This window comes from Pituophis catenifer, unplaced genomic scaffold (assembly GCF_029215685.1).
Source record: "Pituophis catenifer annectens isolate HBS135680 unplaced genomic scaffold, rPitCat1.0.hap2 SCAF_6, whole genome shotgun sequence".
NCBI lineage: Eukaryota > Metazoa > Chordata > Lepidosauria > Squamata > Colubridae > Pituophis > Pituophis catenifer.
In genome coordinates this window covers 35,211,109-35,232,796 of record NW_027256886.1, presented here as the reverse complement: position 1 = coordinate 35,232,796, position 21,688 = coordinate 35,211,109, and the positions used below count along the sequence as shown (strand labels likewise).

General features: G+C 36.6%; 1 protein-coding gene across 1 annotated transcript in view; it reads right to left on the bottom strand.

Annotated features, from left to right (window-relative positions):
• Positions 1-20,173, bottom strand: part of CROCC2 (ciliary rootlet coiled-coil, rootletin family member 2) — an 88,909-nt gene extending 68,736 nt beyond the window's left edge. Inside the window, exons 1-6 of the mRNA XM_070945976.1 lie at positions 20,120-20,173; positions 13,046-13,196; positions 11,283-11,428; positions 8,709-8,867; positions 5,194-5,277; positions 2,922-3,028 (exon numbers count right to left, since the gene is read on the bottom strand). Coding sequence (XP_070802077.1) covers positions 2,922-3,028; positions 5,194-5,277; positions 8,709-8,867; positions 11,283-11,428; positions 13,046-13,196; positions 20,120-20,173 — 701 coding nt within the window. The remainder of the gene's footprint in view (positions 1-2,921; positions 3,029-5,193; positions 5,278-8,708; positions 8,868-11,282; positions 11,429-13,045; positions 13,197-20,119) is intronic.
• Positions 20,174-21,688: the final 1,515 nt, after the last annotated feature.

Here is a 21,688-nt window from a genome sequence, read left to right as displayed (position 1 = left end):
CCCATTGACTTTGCTTATCAGAAGATCACAAAAGATGCTCACATGACCCCAGGACACTGCAATTGTCATAAATGTGAACTAGTTGCCAAGCGTCCAAATTTTGATCATATTACCATGGGGATGCTGCAATGGTCATAAGTGTGAAAAATGATCATAAGTCACTTTTTTCAGTGCATTGAACTATTGTAAGTCGATCAAACAACTCAAAGTTGGATCAAACTCATTTTTGCTAGTCCATATGAAGAAATCCTAAATCCTCTGTTTCTTCTGAAGGCTTTGTAGATTTTTCTGTTCCAAATGTCTCATAGTAGTTGCTCAATTCCAACAGTATAGCATGTATGTCTCTTGCTTCTGACTGAAACCCTGGACTTGCTTCTTTGCTAGACTGCCTTCTATAAAGAATATTGTTTTCCTTTTCAGGCCTGCTGTAGATCCACCATTGTTTGTGCTGATAATTTTTTACTTCTCTCAGGAGAAATAAAACTGAATTCTTAAAGTAGGATATTGTACAATTTTCCTTGACTCATTTCTATGCATCATCTTTCATGTTGAACATCATTATATTCACTAACACATGTGATGACCTCCACTAAGTTAAATGTAGTGTGGCTATTTACTGCTCTATTCCTTTGACAATTTCCTCAAACCCACTAGAAGCTTGCACACATTGCAAGTAGGAATACAAACATCCCAGAATTGCTGTGAGTCATAAACATTCAGCTGCTTAAGCAAGAACAGTTCTTGGGACACAATCCTTGCAACTAGCAACAACTCAGATATTGACATGTTCATCTTTCACAGCTGATCACACAATCCCTCATAATTACTGCAGGCTTGTAAACATTGGAGATATATAAATATCATAAATAAATGCTGAAAATGCATAAATATAGAATTACAGAGTTGGAAGGGACCTTGGAAGTCTTCTAGTCCAAACCCCTGCTTAGGCAGGAAACCCTACACCACTTCAGACAAATGGTTAACCAACATCTTCTTAAAAACTTCTTCTTAAAAACAGCGTTGGAGCATTCACAACTTCTGGAGGCTAGTTGTTCCACCGATTAATTGTTCTAACTGTCAGGAAATTTCTCCTTAGTTCTAAGTTGCTTCTCTCCTTGATTAGTTTCCACCCATTGCTTCTTGTCCCACCCTCAGGTGCTTTGGAGAATAGCTTGAGTCCCTCATCTTTGTGGCAGCCCCTGAGATATCAGAACACTGCTCTCATGTCTCCCCTAGTCCTTCTTTTCATTAAACTAGACATACCCAGTTCCTGCAACTGTTCTTCATATATTTTAACCTCCAGGCCCCTAATCATCTTTGTTGCTCTTCTCTGCACTCTTTGTAGAGTCTCCACATCTTTTTTACATCGTGGTGACCAAAACTGAATGCAGCATTCCAAGTGTGGTCTTACCAAGGCATTATAAAGTGGTATTAACACTTCACGTGATCTTCACGTGATTATCTAAAAAAATAATTACACCCAATACTTTTCTGGTTATTAATTTTGCTTCAAATAGAGATTGATGGTAAACAAATGAAATAAATAAATAAATGCCTTTGTCCTCTCTTCTTGTTCAGCTCCCTTGGCAACTTTCTCCTGTAGACTTTCCTATTTCTTCACACAATAATGTGTGTGAACACAATGTGTTTAAGGCTAATTGAGGCAATCCTATATCAGCTTCAGTACTTTTTTCATTCCTACCTAGAAGACCTATCTGTCTGCACAGTTACTTCTATACCAATGCTTTATATTTAGCGAGTATTACCAGATGATCACTTGTATGATTATTTGTATTTTAACAATTTTATCTATGTTCCATTGATGAAATAACTTCTGAACTTCATGAGATTTTTAAAAAAATTTCCTGGACACTTAACAATTCAATTATATAGCAAATAGCAAGATTCTCACTTTGAGGTAATTTTAGTGTCTCTAATGTTTTCTTCTAAAACAGACAAATCCCTCTATCATGTTCATATAATCCCATATATTCTCATTAGTTGCCTAGATTGATACTACCGACAACCACTTCATTTATTTTACATGAGCTTCTGTTAATTCTTTCCCTTTTGCAGTAATATCAATGCCCTTTGGGTCTCATTTCTGCTTATTCAGTATATTGTTCTGTGTACTCTTCCATATTTGGTAACTCCCTAGAGTGTAAGTTTATGTTTGATTTTTCAGGTTATATTTGATTGAAAAATATGAAGAGGAGTATTCTAAGGCCAAATGGGATCTCAATTTTAGAAGCTGCTTTTTCCCCCTGCAAGTATCAAAGCCCTTGAATTATAAACCACCATTCTAAGCATGGTAATCTGCTGCTGGTAGAAAACTGCCTCCACTTTTTGGATGGATCATTACTAGGGGTCCTCCAAATGCTTTCTGAACCTGTACCGCAGCCCCCACCCCCTTATTTTCATAGCCCCAGCTAGCTTGTTGCAAAAACCAGTTAATGGGCATGTTTTTTGTAGAACCTATTCTCCTGGTGGTGATAGAAAATCCACAGAAACCCAACATAACATCTTGTATCCTAAAATTCCTGGAATGGGATTTCTGATCAAGGTATGACCTGCATTGATTTGAAGAGGAAGAGGTAAAGTTCTTAACTTGAGACAGAATCTTCCTAATTATGATGTGTAGTTCCATTCAGGAGAGCTATGGAAAGCTGAGGATTACATGTGATCAGCAGTAAGAAAGCTTAAAGTACAAGAAATGGAACCTAGATCTCTCAAATTTAAATCAGAGGTTAAAGCCTTGCTTGTAGTTGTAATAATATGTCACAGAAAGGATATTGCTAACTTTCCATAAAATTTCAGTGGCCAATAGTATACATTTCAGTTTAATGCAACTAATTATCCTTCCCTGAATTGGGTCTTCCAAATAAAATAAGCTATTCATCCCTGAAAAATACCAATGTTACCTCTGCTGCTCTTTTTCTAGGTGGATGAGAGTGTTCTCCAACTCTGTATTATGGTCATGTTCAACGCGTCGTAAACGTAATTCTGTTGAGTCTAATCTTGTCTGTAGCTAGGAAGAAGAAAAGATGTCAGACTGAACTATAATAGTAATTAAGGTACAGAAAGATTATTAGCAGATTTAGGATATGTATGCAATTGCGTGTATCATATACCATACAATTTGCTTACTTAAAATCATGAAACTTTTCTTTACAGATTTGAGCTTCAAGAATTGAGAGGAAAGGTATGTTATAAAATGCCATCAACTGGCAATTTCTAGAAATGAAATGTGTTCTTAGTTGAATTTGCAGAAGTCAAGGAAAAGCCTTCAATTTGCATAACTCTGTATGTCACCTCACTGATACAATTCTCCAATGGCTACCTTAGTTAGAAGTTCGACGAAGAGACAGATTTCTGAACAAACTTTCTCACTTCCATAACATTTGCTTTTACTTCTCTTTTGTTTTCCTCTTTCAGTATGTTTTGATCTTGTTTTTGTCTTTTTTTTTTTTCAGTTTTAAGATTTTTCCTTTAATCTGCTCAACTCCCCATTGATGTTGGGCAATTTTATAACTATGACTATAATAATATACTCAAAAAAAGGCCTCAATCAGGTATACATTTTTCCAGAGCACCAAAGAAGCCTTAACAGAGGTAAAAACATCCTTGCTTATTAATTCCATATGCTTCTTTGTTCAGGTTCTGTAAAGTTTTGCAGTGTTTCAGAAACACTATAACTTGTTTAACTGAATTTTTTTAAAAAACTGTCTCCAACCTGGATGACTTCCAGATACATGGAGAATATATCATGGCAAATGCTAAAATTTCTAGAACTTGAAATCCAAGATAGATAGAACACCCAGGTTGGGAAGCTATTATACACCACCTGAGATAGCGCCTCTAGGATGAACAATAAGGACTTGGAGTACTAAGATTAATTTGGCTGTTATTTTCAGGTGCCTGCTATATATCATATAGATTTGCTAGGATAATTGTCTGCAGAGTACTACAAATACAGGTTTGGACTTCACAAGGTTTTTATTTATTAATTAATTGCTGCATTAACATCCAAGCCTATAAATGTAGAAAACTGAATACTTGAGAGTTCTGTGAAATCTCTGCCTGTCTGCTGGCTGCTGCAATGCCTTTTTCTACAGATATTAATGTTTTTTGGCAAATGTCAGCTGCTTAGAAACCTTCACGAGTATTCCAATGTCTAACAACACAGGGTCACAGTGCAACCTTCCATACACTTTGTCTTTTAAAAGAATATGATTTTGAGCCTATAGTTTGTGCTGAACTTTTAAAAAGTTTTAGCGGTTTATTTTATATACCTTGTATTGTAACTGTAATGAGAGCCACCCAGAGAACTTCTATGGGGTACCACCTACATGTATAGAAAATTTATTTTTTCTTGCTTAACTGGTTTAGCCTTAAATTATCATTGCTGCTGGCTGAGTAAAAGATTTGCCTCATAATAAAGAACTCAGCTAGCTTTTTTTAACAAAACTATACACTAACTGGAAGAAACGACTGGACATTGATGAAACCTGTGGGAATCTTGAAATAATATGAATTATACAACAAATATGTGTACCATATATGATTTTTGGCTGGCTAGGCCAATTTCCAACATTCACTCCATTGAATTGACCATGGCATTGTAGAACTGGGTTACGCACAATGTTAAGAGTCTAAGTGCCCTATGCCAGCGGTCCCTAACCAGAGATGGTATTCAGCAGGTTCTGACCAGTTTTGGAGAACTGGTAGCAGAAATTTTGAGTAGTTTGGAGAAATACCAAATACCACCTCTCACTGGCCCCGCCCCCATCTATTCTTTGCCTCCTGAGTCCCAGCTGATCAGGAGGAAATGGGGTATTGCAGTAACCTTCCCCTGGAGTGGGGAGGGAATGGAGATTTTACAGTATCCTTCCCTTGCCACGCCCACCAAGCCATGCCACACCCACCAAGTCATGCCCACAGAACCGGTAATAAAACAATTTGAATCCCACCACTGTTCCTAACCTTTGTGGCTCTGTGAATCAGCAGCAGCGATGGTAGGGGAGGAGAGGGAATGGTTTCATATATGTGCCTGCTGCTTGTGCAAATGGAGCTTTGCCTGCCTGCCCTTTGCTTGCATAGCCCGGTTCCCAATGGGCCGCGAACCAGGATTGGGGACCCTTGCCATATGCTTTATCATTAATGGGGGAAAAAACCCTCACATAAAATACAGACCATCTGTTTCTGATGCTCAGACTCAGAGGTTTTCTCCAGTAACTCCTGTTCCAGTTCTCCACATCTTTTCTTATATTGCAGTACCTATACCATGATGGAGAAAGAGATTTAGGTAATCGGAATATTCAAGAGAAAAAGAAAGAAAAGAGTTCAGGGAAGATGATTTAACTAAAATAAAAGAAGTAGAAGTTTGATCCAGGAGATCAGGGTTGTGCATCTTGGGATTCCAAGTCAAGCCAGACCTTTTCAAAAATTATAATTTTAAAGCATATTATGAAATACATAGGGAATGAATCAGGGGTGAAATCCAGCAGGTTCTTACAGGTTCTGGAGAACCGGTAGAGGAAATTTTGAGTAGTTCGGAGAACCGGCAAATATCACCTCTGGCTGGCCCCAGAGTAGGGTGGGAATGGAGATTTTGCAATATCCTTCCTCCAGGAGTGGGGAGGGAATGGGGATTTTGAAGAATCCTTCCCCTGCCATGCCCACCAAGCCACACCTACCAAGCCACGCCCACCAAGCCATGCCCACAGAACCAGTAGTAAAAAAATTTGGATTTCACCACTGGAATGAATATATTTTAATTGCAATTTGCAATTAATTTTACATTTTAAATGCAATCATATCCAGTGTATATTTTTTTTCATTCTGGCTCCACCATTCTTGGCCAGCAGCAAGACTTGAAATCAGATCTGTTAGCCCAGCCCTAATTTCTCAGGCAGTTTAAGAGACAATATATTCATCTTTATATGAAAACTTCCCTGGATTGCTACTAAATCATTTATTTGAGACATTGTAGGTTTTTGTGGGGAGTGGAGAAGATGGAGAAGACCAATATATAAAATGTAGATTGTGATAAGAACCGGGTCAAATTAAAAGTAAGAAGAAAAGCAGAAATCTGACAAAACTAAAGTGGGAGAAGACAAGGAATATGTTATGAGAGGGAAGCCTTTAAAAATGTCAAAAAGAAAAACACTTTTTGGCTGTGTAGCACAAATTTTAAAAAGTAAAGATTTAGGAGGGAGAAAAATCCACAAGTGTGGATATTAAGCAGAAGATACAATAGGGAAGAACTTTCACTTTCAGCAATATGACCCTCTAAATATTAGAAACTAGTCCTTTTCAAAGATCTTTCCTCACTCTATATCCTATGGGGTACAGATTTTGGACAAATGTCTTGTGCATGTGGGAATTGATTGAACACAACTGAAGAACATTAGCTTGGGAAGGCTGTTTCTTTGTTCCTCCAAAAAAATTTTCAGAGATGAAAGGAAGGATTTCATAAGATCCAAACCTCTAGTTAGCATTCAGACTGACTAAATACTCTGCTAAGTCATAATGCGGGGTGGGGTTTTTGATTTTTATTTTGGATTTCTTTTAGCACGTTGTGTGAACCCTGTAAATTCCTATGGAAACTGCTTCCAAATAAAGCCCAAACTGATTTTTTGGTTTAATGGGCTGGCCTGGTACTATAACTGGCCAATGCTGGTACCTTGTTTCTTTAATTCTTCTCTGAAAGCCTACAAAGAGCTTTTTAGATAGAAAATATGTTTTTCCACTCATAGTAGCTATTGTATACATCTTAAAAATCACCCATATTGAAAGCTACTATTTGCACATCTATCTAGATTGCATGATTCATTTGGCAAATTATTTATTTAAATCATCCTTCCCCAATTTGGTGTCCATAAAACATACTGCATTTCCATTATCATAATTTCTGAAATAGCATAGTTCAGGGGTTTTTAATCTTTTCTTCACCACGGACCCCCTTTAAATACCTTTTGTGGCCATGGACCATGGCCATGGACTCCCCAAGACTTAATAAAGATTTAAATCATAACATTTCTTCAAGTCTTTGCGGAACCCCTGTGATGACATTGCGCCCCCCCCCCCCCAACAGTCCTCGGACCACAAGTTGAGAACCACTGGCATAGTTTATAGGTTAAAGAGTACTTCAAATTCTGAAGGGGACTGTCAGGCGCAAGGAATCAGGACAATGTGTTCAGTTTCAGTTAAGCTTATTTATTGTTTACTGTATGTCTATGCACAAGAATCTAGTCAACTAAAGGTCAGCACTAAATTGGTGCTAGATAAGAGTTAACTGAATTCAAGAGAGGCTGGACTTAGACCACTTGTAGGAACTTAATGACTCCAGACTAATTCCTCTCTTGACTCTGTCCCCAAGCTCTGCCTTTCCTTCTCCTACACCAACATGAGGAAGGCTGATTAAAACAGTTCATAATGAGAACTAATTTTTATCATCGCTATTAAAATATTTTTATTTTTATTTAAATGTAAATTAAATTAAATTAAATTTAGTTTAAGCACTGAGTTTAAGCTTCTAAAAAGTAATAAAGCAGTAAATATTTTGTGTTTTTTCTGTAATTAGGGAGTGGAACCGATGATAGGGCAGTTCAAAAACTTAAGTCTGGAAAGTACAGGAGCTCTATCAGGCATTTCCAGCAACCTGGCAGGATTTTTAACAGAATCCTCTAATTTCAGAGAAGGGACAGGTTTAAGAGGCAGAAGATGTACTTGCAAAACAATGAACCCATTCTCCAGAAATAAATATAATAAATGTAAATATAAAAGGGCACATCAGCTTAACAAGTTAATTATTATTAGCTCATTCGTTAATAACTAATAAGAAACACTATATTATTATTTATTATTAACTATTATTATATTTCATGAGAAAATTACTAACTTGTTATGACTTGTTCCTTAGATATCAAATTATAACATCTATTCCATTGCAATTCTATGGTTTCATGTTATGGTGATTTTATGATACACACACACATACACACACAGAGTATATTTGCTGATACTTTATTTAAATTAAATTTGTATATCAGTGATTGCATGACCTCTGATGCCATATGCTGAATAAATAAATAAATAAAACCTGAACATTCATAAGCAAAGATCAGGAAGCACCTCCAATTCTGATCTTGTAGAACAGGGGTGTCAAACTCGCGTCATCACGTAATGTATCATGACTTTTTTCCCCTTTGCTAAACTGGGTGTGGGCATGGCCAGTGCATGATGCATCCGGCCCACAGAGCGCCGTTTGAAACTCCTGTTGTAGAAGGAAAACCTTATGCAAATTAGACTAAGTTCTCCTTTAGATTAACTTTCAATACATTTGCCTTTATTGAATCCATTACTCATCCTAGATTCAGATTCATCTCTCTTGTATTAAGGTTTCTGATGGCTTGCAAAATTGAATATAGTTTCATGAAGAGTAATTCAGATGACTTGCCTGTCCTACTCAATGATAAACTGAGCTAGAGAGAAAAATAGCAGCAGGTCAAATGTTACTCCTATGCTAGCAGGCACTGCAACGGAAGGAAGCCAGACCTGCTAAGAGTCTGTATTCTGAATGTTCAACAGAGAATTTTCCAAATTAACGAAGAACTACAGCACAAAGCCTCAATAAATTCAATCCTTATAAGCTCCATCAAAAGGAACCTGTCACAGGCACAACTGGCAGAAGTAATATCACTCACCTTGTTTTGCATCTTCTGTACTAGCTGAGCCTGATGCTGTTGCCCATCCTGGAAGGCTTGCATCTTACGCTTATGTGCTTTTTCATCCGATTTAAACTGCTGTCTCATCTGCAGGAATGCTGTGCTTCCTTCATCCTCTGCTCGTTGTGCTTGCTGCAGCTACAGAGATAAATACCTGCCGTGATCCAATTGGCAAAACAAGGTTCTGGGTGCAGAATAGCAAAAAAAGGGGCTGATTTCTTAAAAGTTATGTAAGTACAATATGTCAGGATCCAGTTTCATGAGTGAAAAAAAATGGTTTACCACTTTTCTTGACAATAAATTACAGATCTGTTTCCAGGAGGACTTTCAAAGAACTTTCAAAGATTTTGCTAAAATAAATTTTCTTTGAAAAGTATCATGTTCAATCACTCCATATACCATGCCTAGGTGCAGTTGCATAGTTAGAAGCAGCAGCATATAAAAATGGAACTAACATCTCATCTACCCTTGCATACCTAGGGGGCTGTCAATGGGATATATTTGCACACCATTTACACTGCAGAATGTGAGTCTCAGTTGTTCCCGTCAAAGGGTTACCATTACAGTAGAATACTACATGGCTGGTTGGATGTAAAGAAGGCTACTTTGCCATTCTAGTATGCGGATGATACAACAGTGATGGGGCTCATTTGGGATGACAACCATGGTGCTTACACAGAGGAGGCAGAGGGTTTGGTGAAAAAACAGCTCAGTTCTAAAAGTTGGAAAAACAAAAAAGATCATTATCGATTTCAGGAAAGGCAGGTGCAGACATATACCTCTGTGTATTAATGATTCAGCTATGGAGGTGGTTAGTAGTATAAGTTTCTGAGAGTGCAGCTAATGAGTAAGTTAGCTTGGTTATTCAATAGTGAAACCCTGGTGAAGTAGGCACAGCAGCAACTGTATTTTCTGCATAACATGAAAAGAGCACATCTTCCTTCCCCTAGCCTTACTACTTTCTATAGAGGGATGATTGAAAGTATCCTGTTGAATCTCTTTGGTTCAGAAGTATTACTGCTTCGGTCAGGAATGCTGTGCAGAGGGTGGTGAGGACAGCAGAAAAAAATATTGGAAGTTCACTTCCTTTTATCAAGGACATAGCATATAAGTGCTGCTTGACCAGGGTCTGTAGTATTGTCAGGGACTTTACACATCTTCTCCCTGACTGATTTTCATAGTTGCCTTCTGGGAGGAGACTTTGTGGTATCTGAAGCAATAGATAGATTCTGCAATAGCTTTGTTCCATATAGTGTCAACTTGTTAACTCTCAAGACTCCTTTTCTCGCTATGTATTCAAAATGGACTGTGATTAATATAATGTCATTTTGTATAACTCGGCATATTTTGTGCTGCTGTCATTATTATATTATTCTGGTTATCCTTGGGATGGTGGCATTGTTCGGTGGAAGAGGAGGCATTGGAATTTCATGTTAATGTGTGCCGTTGTGTATACAGGTAAATGACAATAAAGGCTATCTCTCTCTATTTTAGGGGCTACTAGTACATGAAACACTTTTGAAAGAAAATAAATAAATTGTTCATTTCTGCAATCATGCCACAATTATTTATGTTATGCCCACTTAAGGACAGATGTACTTTTTTCTTGAAAATAATTTGCTTGGCTTATCCAGTATGGGAAATTCACTCAAACAGAACTTTTCATATGCCATCTCAAAAGATCAAAACAAATTTTTTAAAAAAGTTAGCTTCTCTTAAAGACACTGTATCTCATAAGCACACATTTATTCATGGAAATGGAGAAGCTCTGCCAAAGATATTATTCAAATGAAAACATGGTTTTAGAATTGTATAAATATATGCCACATCCATTATATCAATTAATGCAAATGCTTAAAAATTCAGAGTTAATCTGTTAGCAAAAACAAAGAATAAATGCAAATGTAAAAAGTATTCTCAGGACTTTATGCTGCTATGCTAGTTTACTAGCAGTTTATTTTTTTCTCTAAATTAATTTAAAGAAAGATGTTCTTTAATATTCTTGTGTTTACTATAATTCATCTGGTTGTTAAAACAAAACTTGAATTAAATTCTTGTCCTGCACCATTTTATATGTTCTGAAATGGCAAACCTACTTTATATACTGTAACCTCCTCTTTCAAACTATCTAAATTAGTTATTAAATGGACACTATCATCACAGACTATAATTTGAAGCAATCTGATTTCTTAAAAACTAAAATACTATTTAAATTACTAACCACATTTAATACTATAGCTCCCCCACCCATGAGACTTTCATTTAGCAGTCATATCAATCCACCAGGCATGGCAGAATTTAAATTACTGTCTCCTTTAAATAAATGTTGAAATGCAGAAATTTCTACTGACACATACATACACAATATATATATACACAATATATATTTTGTACCTACTTCTTCATTTGTATCTTTCCCTCCCTCTCTTGTGTTATACATGAAATATGTTCACAACCAGTAAACACTTATGATTAGTCGAATGTAGGTTCCCACTTCTATCAATAGACCTTTATTCAAAAATTAGTTTATTAAGTTACATATCTAATTCTTACTCTTTCACTAATAGCTTGATATTTGCTAGCCAGCTCATCCTTCTCTGCACGAGTGTGTGCCAACAGGTCCTCGAGACGAGAAAGTTCCTTCTGCAATAAGCGGTTTTCTTCTTGCATATTGGCTGGAAGGTCTGTTTTTGATAAATCTGGAAACATTAATCAATAGATTATGGCAAGTCAATCAACTAGTGGCTTGAAATCAATGCAATTATTTTAGCTGGAGGTGTAGCTTTAGGCAAATATACAAACACCACATACTCTTGTTTTTAGGAAGCAGGAACATGGATAATTCTCTTAGCAACATAATGCCAATAGTATATAGATTTGAACACCAGTACTTAACATCAAAAAGAATATGATGGCATTTTGGATTAAGCAAATATTTGACATAAATAGAAATGGATGATAAATCTGTTGCATCAGAACTTGATTAGACAGACTAAATCAAAGCAACCTCAATTTATAGAACAATTTGAATATAGAATAGTTTGAAAATGAATATAGTAGAAAAGATGTTCACAAGAATGCATACCTACAGAGAAATGCACATGAAATGATGTTAAATGTCCATAGACATTTTCACATAGTTTCTGAAATTTGCAAAATTGAGGACCTAAGAAAAACTAAGCCTGGAAAAAAAAATTAACCCAGCCTCCAGGTCTATGGTATATGAAGACTTGCTTTTGAATACACATTCTTCTTGAAAGAGCCCCTGAAAGAGTTTGCTGTTTCCAGTTTCATAGAACCTCTTATCACAACTCCTTTAGCCTTCCTGTAAAAAAAATAAATGAGAAGTAGTTGTGCACTAAAACTATTTTGCTAATGACTATAAAATATGTGATGGATACTGAGCATCAACATGTGTTTTGTCCTTTCCACAATAGGACTGAGATGTAATGTTGGCCAATTTCTACACTTCCTTGTTAGTCCTTGGTGGCGCAACAGATTAAAGTGCTATTAACTAGCACCAGATGCCTGCAATTACTGCAAGTTCAAATCTCACCAGGCTCAAGGTTGACTCAGCCTTCCATCCTTTCGAGGTAGGTAAAATGAAGACCCGGATTGTGGGGGCAATAAGCTGACTTTGCATAAAAAAAGAACACCGCTTGGGGGGCCCAAAAGCCCTACTAAGCAGGTATATACAAAAGTATAAAGGCTATTGCTTAATGCATTGTAAGCCGCCCTGAGTCTCTGGAGAAGGGTGGCATATAAAATCGAACCAAATAAAATAAATTGGAGAGACTGCTACTCATCTCTTGGTGCAATCAGGATTATTGTGGGCTATTATAGAAATGGCTTATGCTCATTTAGGGAGTGATTGGGAATGACAGCACAGAAATGGATCCAATCACTTTTCCAAGTCAACAGCCATCTAATTCAGGGGTGGCCAAATGTGGCTCTTTTACAACCTGTGGACTTCAACTCCCAGAATTCCTGAGACAGCCAAGCTCAGGAATTCTGGGAGTTGAAGTCCACAGGTTGTAAAAGAGCCACATTTGCCCACCCCTGACCTAATTGATACTCTGCCAGGGAACCAGAGGAAATTAAATATTTTACTGGAAAGAATAGATGACTAGCTCTCTTTTCACATTCTTTGTGAAGGAAATTCTGGGAGATACTGGAACATCACATCCAGAAAATATCAGGTTAGGAAGTCAATCCACTCCTAGTATCAATTTATGAATTTCAGTCTCCCCGCCATTTCCTTGCATTTGAATCCACACACATTATCTGCTAAAGGGATGCCCAATTTAAGGCAGTACCTGAGGATGATGGATCAGATAAGCTTTCTGTGATAATCTGTCGAATTCTGGCTGGGATCGTTACAGGTGCAGACTTTTCTCCTTCCCCTCGCACAGTCAATGCTTTGTCATCTCTGCTTGCTCTGGGATGCAGCACTGTATCTTCTAGGGTCTGAAACACACTCAAACATCAAAGCCAGGCTAAAAAACATGTTGGATTTTAGTCAGCCATTGATGGAAGATGGATTACTTGGAAACATTCCTCCATAACTATGAGTGAAGGTATATACAGGCATGAAGGTCTCTCTCTCTATATAGGTATCTATGGTTGCTGGAGTGCTGCACAATCTGACCTCCAAGATTCATGGCAATTTAGTTGCATTACTCTCCCCAGTCAGCAACCTTTAATATATGGCTAGCAAAAGGTGAGGCTGGGGAACTTTGCAAGCCTGGGAGTAGACCCAATATCATAGCTCAGCTTTACCCTCTGTTTAGTATCCATTCAGCTTGTCTAAAATCATTGAAAAGAATGAGTTTAGACATTGTATAAGATCTGGGCATTCAGATCCCAGCCCTTTATCATCATGTTGATGAAGCACTCTAACCTTAACCACAGTAAAAATATTACTTTGAACTTGGAATGTGTAAAGACTTTGCTACAGCAATGGATGAGAGAAAGGGAAGCCTCATGAATATGTCATATACAAAAGGTTAGTAGGGCATGCTCATGCCATAGTTAGGGGTGTTTTGTGGAGTCAGGACTAGTAAGTAATTAGATGAGATACCTGACAAAAATCAGATTATTATTTTTTAAAAAAACGAGAAAGCACAAAGGGCAAATGACTTCCTTACAGTTATCTCCTTGTGTTGTGTATGCCATATAGTACCTATTTAATAGTAACTATTAAACTTTTAATGATCAGTACAAAAGAATCTTTTGGTAGTGCCAAACAGGAGTTCCTTTTAGAGAAATATTTCTAGACAAAATATTACAGATTTGTACTTTGCCTCTAAAACATTTTTGAAGGAAAAAAGACTGTTTACTAAAAAAAAAAAGCAAATGGATTTTACCACAGAATAATCTAAGGGACCAGATGAAGACATTAGAATCTACCTCTGATTTTAAAGTCGCCTTTTCCTTTAAATATTTTGTCCCTTCAGTCCACAATTTTTTGTACTATAAATCATAAGAGTTGTTTTCAACTCATTTAGCTTTGCACACTATGCCAGTTGACCAATTTATAAATTTTTACAAAGTAAAATAATTACTGTACTTTGTTTTGGCTTTATAGGAATCTTTTATTTTTTAACTTTTTATCTATGCCAAAACACATGTAATATACTGAAGAATGTTCATGTTCCTTGTTGATATTCACTTGGTATTTATTATAGCAACATTCTTATCTGTGGTAATTAAGCTAAATAAATACATATAAGCACACTGTTTTTAAAGAAATATATTCATTTATATTAAAACATGAGACCATCTTATTTTACACATAAACTGAATCAGTTAGGGTATATATTGTCTAGTATATTATTGTACGCATATTGTAAGTGTTTTATATACTAATGTTTTCTTTTGTGCTTTTTTTGTTTTATTTTTGAAAAGGAATTCATTTCTATAACATGTTGGACTCTAATGAAATAATGTTCCTGGCATTTGGGATTTTTCTCTCTGTTGTATTCCGTCAGGAAATTATATCAACATATCACTACTGAAAATGATGCCCTAGACTTTATTTTTATCTGTAAAATTTCAGAGAGTGTATTTTCTGGTCAAATAGCAATATTGTTGCTATTTGAAATATATTATTCCCAGGTGCGTTATGCCTTTAAAGTTCTGGACAACTATAGAAAAAGAGTTTAATTTATCCCAAGAGATGCTAGCAATTTATGACTCTCTTGTGAAGTAAGATGAGATTTGGTATTTAAGAAGATTACATTGAATAGAAACATTTCTCACTTTGTTGACAAAGGTATCCAGGTGTCTGTCTATGTAATGATGCTGTAACAATGATACTTCATTGATGCAGCTCTACTGTGTTTATAGCAATGGTGGATTGCCCCCGGTTCGCACCGGTTCTACAGAACCAGTAGTAAAACTGACGGGAGGCTCTGCCCATCGACCCCGACGTCATCAAAACGCTTCTGCGCTTGTGCAGAAGAGCGTGTATGCGCGGCCCCGCTACAAACCGGTAGTAAAGGTAAGTAGAACCCACCCCTGGTTTATAGGGCAAGAATATTTTGGGCACTATTGTAATTTCTGCTGCCTTTGAAGTTTAAAAATACATAAATAACTAAAACACAGAACTACTGAACCACTTCTGTATTTAAAAGTCTCTCCTGGAAATTTAAAAAAAAAGTCAAGAGGCTGTTGGCAATGAGCTTTATGTGCTTATGTAATTCTGAATTTTGTCTCTAATGATCTCTCAGTTTCTTGGATTTCTAATACCTCCCTTAAAGTGATAAAGGTAAAAAATCAAGCTGGGTCTTTATTATCATAGGCCAGCCTAAGGGATTGGAGTACAGTTATTAGGAAGTAAAATAAAGTAAAAAGCTCAAAACGTGTAAAGTGTAAAAGGGTACACACTGAGATGTAGATAGTATAAAAGATTTTTAAAAAGGGAGAATCTAAAAATCAGAAGAGAAATGTTAGGGAAGCCTTTCTGTATGTAGTGTGAAAGAAATAATATACCAAACCAGATGTTCACTGAATGTAGTTTAATACGTTGAATCCCAAGCACAAGTTAGAAATCATCATCTGACAAAGGTAAGAAATGCATCTCCTTCTGCTAACTAGCATACAAACATAGCCGTTATTCTACTCTTACGATTACTGAATGCCTGGGGTGATTTATTAACAAATTGGAACAGGGGGGAAAAGTGGTTGTGTTTTGTGTTTAAAGGCTAAAGAAAAGGATTTGATATATGCAAAATCAACAGTTCATTGATTTCTTGTTCAGACATCCCTAGATCCTAGAATTCTCTGTCAATATTGTTTGTTTTGCTGTAATTGCAAATTTGGACTCAAACTAGGTGTAGTTTGTTATCCAGGTCTGATCTCTGCTATATTTTGGAGATTTCACTTGTCTCAATAGGTCGACATAATACTATCCCTGAGAAACTTAGAAGCCTGTTGTATTAGGAATGTACTCATTGTGTTTGCATGCATATGTGTTGTCATAGATGTATTATCTACTTATTGTCCTATCATGAAAAAGAACTGTAATTATATACTCATCTGTAAAATCAATGTATATTTTCTAGGTGTCATTCTTGGTATGGGATGGGGACAGATTGAACATCTTATTTGATCTCTAAATATGAGTAAATATGAGTATTTCAAATATGAGTAAAAGAAACATAACTGTAAAGAAACAACCCAAAGGTTATGATCTAATTAAATACTACAATACACCAGCATTTTTCAGTCTCAGCAACTTTAAGATGTGTGGACTTCAAATCCCACAACCTGGGGAATTCTGAGAGTCAAATCCATACATGTTAAAGTTGCTGAGATTGAGAAACATTGCACTAACAACATAATACACATGATAGCTAAAGTTGTAAAACTTGCAGGAAAAAGAACCCTGAGGAATACATAGTTTTGTAAGGGAATCATCTCCCTTTAGCAAATTGTACCGTTTATTCTAAATCATTTTAGCCTTTCTGCCTTTTAACATAACAGATGCTGTGCTTGAATATAAAAAATGTGAGAGTTGCAAAAATGCCAGTTGTATAACTGTAACAGTCAAGCTGCCTATCAGCAAAGGCACGGATTAAAAAAAATTAGCTTGGTAATGAGTTACAGCTGTACCACAGAGCCTCTGAAAAGGGACCATGGAGAGAACTGCTCTCTTTGCAGTGGGAGAGGCTGGCACAAATGGGGCAGCTATGGAAAAAAATCAATCGGGTTGAAGTAAAAGCCAACACTGTCCATTCACAAAAAGTGAAAGAAAGTGTATCCACCAATAAGTATCACACAAATATAAACCTTGTGTAGCTTTGAGGTGATGTTCCCATGACTTACCAATTGTTCACTTAATCATAGCTTATATAATTAGCCTATTCTGTTAGTTACACTGAACAATAAGTGAACTATTTCTTACTTGGGTTCATACAACATGCTAAATAGCTAGAATGCTATTTGGTAGTTTGTAGATTAGCACACTGGAAAGCTGACATTTTATTTTCTATGATCAATATAGATTAATAATAACTGTGATCACATCATTAATATCAAATGTATTACATTTCAGATAGGAAAAACCAGTTACAGCACAAAAGGTTTTATACTCTACTCTAGAAAAGATATATCTATTTTTTGGAAAGAAATAATAAACCGGCTGTTATGTTAAACAGTTGTACAGCTTGTCCTCAACTTACAACCACAATTGAGCCCCAAATTTATGTTGCTAAGTGAGAAATTTGTTAAGTGAGTTTTGCCCATTTTATGACTTTTCTTGCCCTATTTATTAAGTCAATCTGATTTCCCAGACTTTGCTTGTCAGAAGGTTGCAAAAGGGGATCAGTGACCCGGGACACTGCAACTGTCATAAATGTAAGTCAGTTGTCAAGCATCTGAATGTAAATCACGGAGATGCAGCAATGGTCATTAAGTGTGAAAAATTGTCATAAATCACATTTTCAATGCCGTTGTAACTTTGAACAGTCACTAAGTGAACTGTTGTAAGTCGAGGACTACCTGTACTACATGTACAGCAGAATGCTCAATTACATTTCAAAGATTTCTTGTCCCCTTTTTCTAAGAGCAATCTAATTTAAGTACTGTATTTATGAATGGGTTCCTTTGGAGTCCTTCACAATTAGCTAAAGCTGTGATGGCGAACCTATGGCATGCATGCCAGAAGTGGCACACAGCGCCCTCTCTGTGGGCATGTGAGCCATCGTCCCAGTTCAGCTCTGCCGCGCATGCACGTTCACCTCCCACCGGCCAGCTGGTGTTTGGGTCTCTGTCACGCATGTGTGGGGGGGGCGGGGAGTGTGCAGGGGGCATGTGCGCATGTGTGGGGGCAGGTGTGTGCGGGGGGCATATGTGCATGCATGAGGGCGTGTGTGGGGGTGCATGCACATGCGCAGGACGGGGACATGCACGGGGGTCGTGCACACATTGCATTTTGGGATTCAGGGGCATGTGCATTCGCATGTGAATGCATGCTTTGGGAACTCGGTCTGGAAAAGGTTGGCCATCACTGAGCTAAAGGTTGCTTATGTTATTTCTATTGAAAATGCTGGCTTTATTAGCAGTTCCTGAGTTTATACAATATATTGGTGGTGTCTGAATAATGTTTAAGCAGATCTAGCCTATATATGTTTATTCTGAACAATATAGAGAGAGAGGCTTGCAATTTATTTGCACTTATTTAAAGTGGAATATGTGGGAAGAATCCAAAACTGCCTTTCTAAACAATTTTTAAATACTGCTAAAATTAGAAGGTAACTTCCAGGGTTATTATTTGTTTTGCAAATTATTCTAGGAGAGGATTTAGTTTCCTCTGTGGTGATCTAGTTTTATATTCCCAATGGAACTGTACCCAGTGAATGAGAAGTTTGAATTGTATGCATCTGAATTCTATGAATGTTCACTGAGAAGTCTAGTTAAGTTCAGTAAAAAACATTGCAAAGTTTAAAGCACTATGAAATTGCACTCCAGAGCTGCAATAGTTTCTATACATATTTGGGAATGAGTCCCATTAAGCACAATGTGCTTCCTGAGTAAACTTGCATAAAAGAATGCTATTAATTGTTTGGTTACTTGGAAAGCAATTTTCTTGCACTCCCTACTCTTTTGTTCTTAATCTCAATTCTTAAATCTTACTGCCCTCTAGCGTATTTAAAATGTTGACAACTCCATAAGATCCAAGGCAACTTTACTCCACGTAAGAAAAAAGAAATACTAATTGTTACTGATGTTATTTATTATATTTTAAAATATCAGGGCATGCAACTTTTGGCAAAACTTATGGCTTTGCAATAAATGTCAGTGCTCTTTATATTACAAAGAGTCTGAAGAGAAATAATATTGTATTAAATGGCTGCTCTGGATCACAATAGTAGGCATAACAATGTGTTCACCTAAAACATTAACCTATGGTTAATTTACTTAATCATGCTTTATTGAATAAACAAAATTGAGTGGGTTTATAAAGCCTGCTAATCTAAAACCTTTGCCCTTTTTCCATAAATTGAGTGAGAAACTACAATAACTTTGTTTACAATATACAAAACTACAAATAACTAAACCACTCTCTATTTTAACATACTGACCTGCAGAATCTTTACTAAGTATGGCCTCATGGTTTCTATAAACTATTTATTGTAATACTTGACACAACTTTCCTGCATTCCAATTTAATTTGGCCACGACATCAAACTTTTCTTATAAATGTTCCATGTAGAAAAAGCATGAGAAATTAATCTTGTTCATAGAGCTTCTCCATTTAATTTGAAACTATTTAAGAAACCACAATCTATTTCTCTTTTCCAAGCCCTAGACCTTAGTATGTACAGTATATTGTCCTTCACTTACATTCTCTCACAACTCCTTTTGGGATAAAAGATATTGTAGCTCATTACACTCCAATAAACTGTGAGCCATGAGAGAGTAGAATTTGGAATTATTGACTCCTAGGTCAATATTCTAATTATTACACTGGCATTTGCATCAAGGGACCACTTAAATTGAAACCCATAGAATAAAGTCAGTTAAAGTTATTAGTCTTTTTTTAAAAAGCAAAATCAGTATTCCATCAGCTGTATTTTGTCCAGAAAAAAAAAAAAAACCCTGCAGGGGAGCACACTAACGCTCCCACCCTCCTTATTTCACTACCCAAGCTGAACATCTGAATTATGCCTTCAGGATTCAATATATCCCCCTCCTTGCCCCCCCCCTCAGGTGTTCCTTTAGGAATGGAATATTGAGAAGTAGGAGTGGGTGAGCTTAGTCCTGTTTTACTTTGAAATTAGTCAGTTAGAATACTTTATTTGGCCAAGCATGATTAGACACACAAGGAATTTGTCTCCTATGCAGGGATTCGAGGGGAGGTATTAAAAAGCTGCTCTTTCACTAACCTGGATTGCGGCTTCCAACCTTAAACTTGGCTTCTCCACATTTCCCTCGCTCATCGCTCAAAACCGGGCCGAGCCCGAAGAGGGAAACCAACGCTAGCCTAGCAAGACTTCTCGCTACATGCAGAACAAGAGAAGTGCATGCATAATTGTGTCCCAACTAATCCGGTGTCAGTGACTGTTGATCCTTCTTCGCTACCTTTTAGAACGGAGGAGGTGTGTTAAGAGACCTGGCTCAAGTTGCTAAGGCAGTGAGAACGCCGAGTCCCTCATGTTGTCATAGAAATAGAATGCACCCCGGGGTTGCCATGGTGACAAGAGACGCGGCACACCGAACTGTTTTCCTAGGTCAGGCTGCAGAGAAAATGGGAGATATTCTGTTCACAGGACAATTGGACGCTCTCTAGAATACAATCGGAACCAAGAATCACATCCACAAAACATTCCACCTTTTACTGTTCTACACGACGGCGGAAAACTTTAGCGATTGAATCTTTTTTTTTTTTTTTACATTTTTTTGGGTGCAACATTAATCTCATTTCCTTATTAATGCATCATAGTTATGCAGGATATTCTAGGAAATACGTTTGATTAATCATACTACATTTTATTTCCATATTTATGATAGGGATAATTAAATATGTAGACAATTCGTAAAGAATTTATTAGCAGTATTTGTGAAGTGGCTTTCAATATAAGTATTAAATCAGCGTACCTCCAGCAATGCATTCATTTAAAAAATTTTTTTTAAAAAAAGGCAGCATGTGTGGGTCCATATGTTTCCTATTGAGCCATAATTTCCATAAGTCTTATTAGCATAAGCAATAGCTGTTGGGAGCTGAAGTCCAAATTACCTGAAAGATAGCAGATTGGAAAAGGCTGCTCCAAGGAATCAGTTATAGATAGTATTTCCTTTTTCTTGATATTTCGTTTTTTAAAAAATACAGTAAATACATCAAAGTGTGGCACTTGAGTAATTTTTTCTTAGAATCAACAATGTTATGAGGCTGTATTCTTCAAAACTTTTCCTGAATTAAATGTAAAACAACACATAAAAAGATAAACATTTTAAGTACATTATACAAAATCACGTTGTAACATTATTGAAGACAATGTGATATAATGCAATCTTAGACTTGTTTTCTCAGAACTAAAAGACCTTGTTTCTCTTATGATTTTTTTACATAACTCTTTTTAAAAAGAAATTTAGTAGATTTAATTTTGTTCTGTATCTGAGTTTCTTTTACATTGATATATGTTGTAAGTACCTATTGATTGATTATGTGCTATTAAGTTGTTGACTTCTAGCAAGCACATAAATTTTGTCTAGGATGGCGTGTCCCTATCTTGGTCTTTCTGATCTTCAGAAGTGCACTCTTTGTTACTGTAACTGAGTCCATCCACCTTGCTGTTAATCATCCTCTTCTCCTTTCTCCTTTCATCTTTCCCAACATTAGGACCTTCACCAGAGAATTCGGTCTTTACACAATATGTATAACACAGGATAAATTAGGCCTGGTTATTTGTAGTTCCACTGAGACTTCTGAGTTGATTTGTTCAATGATTCATTTT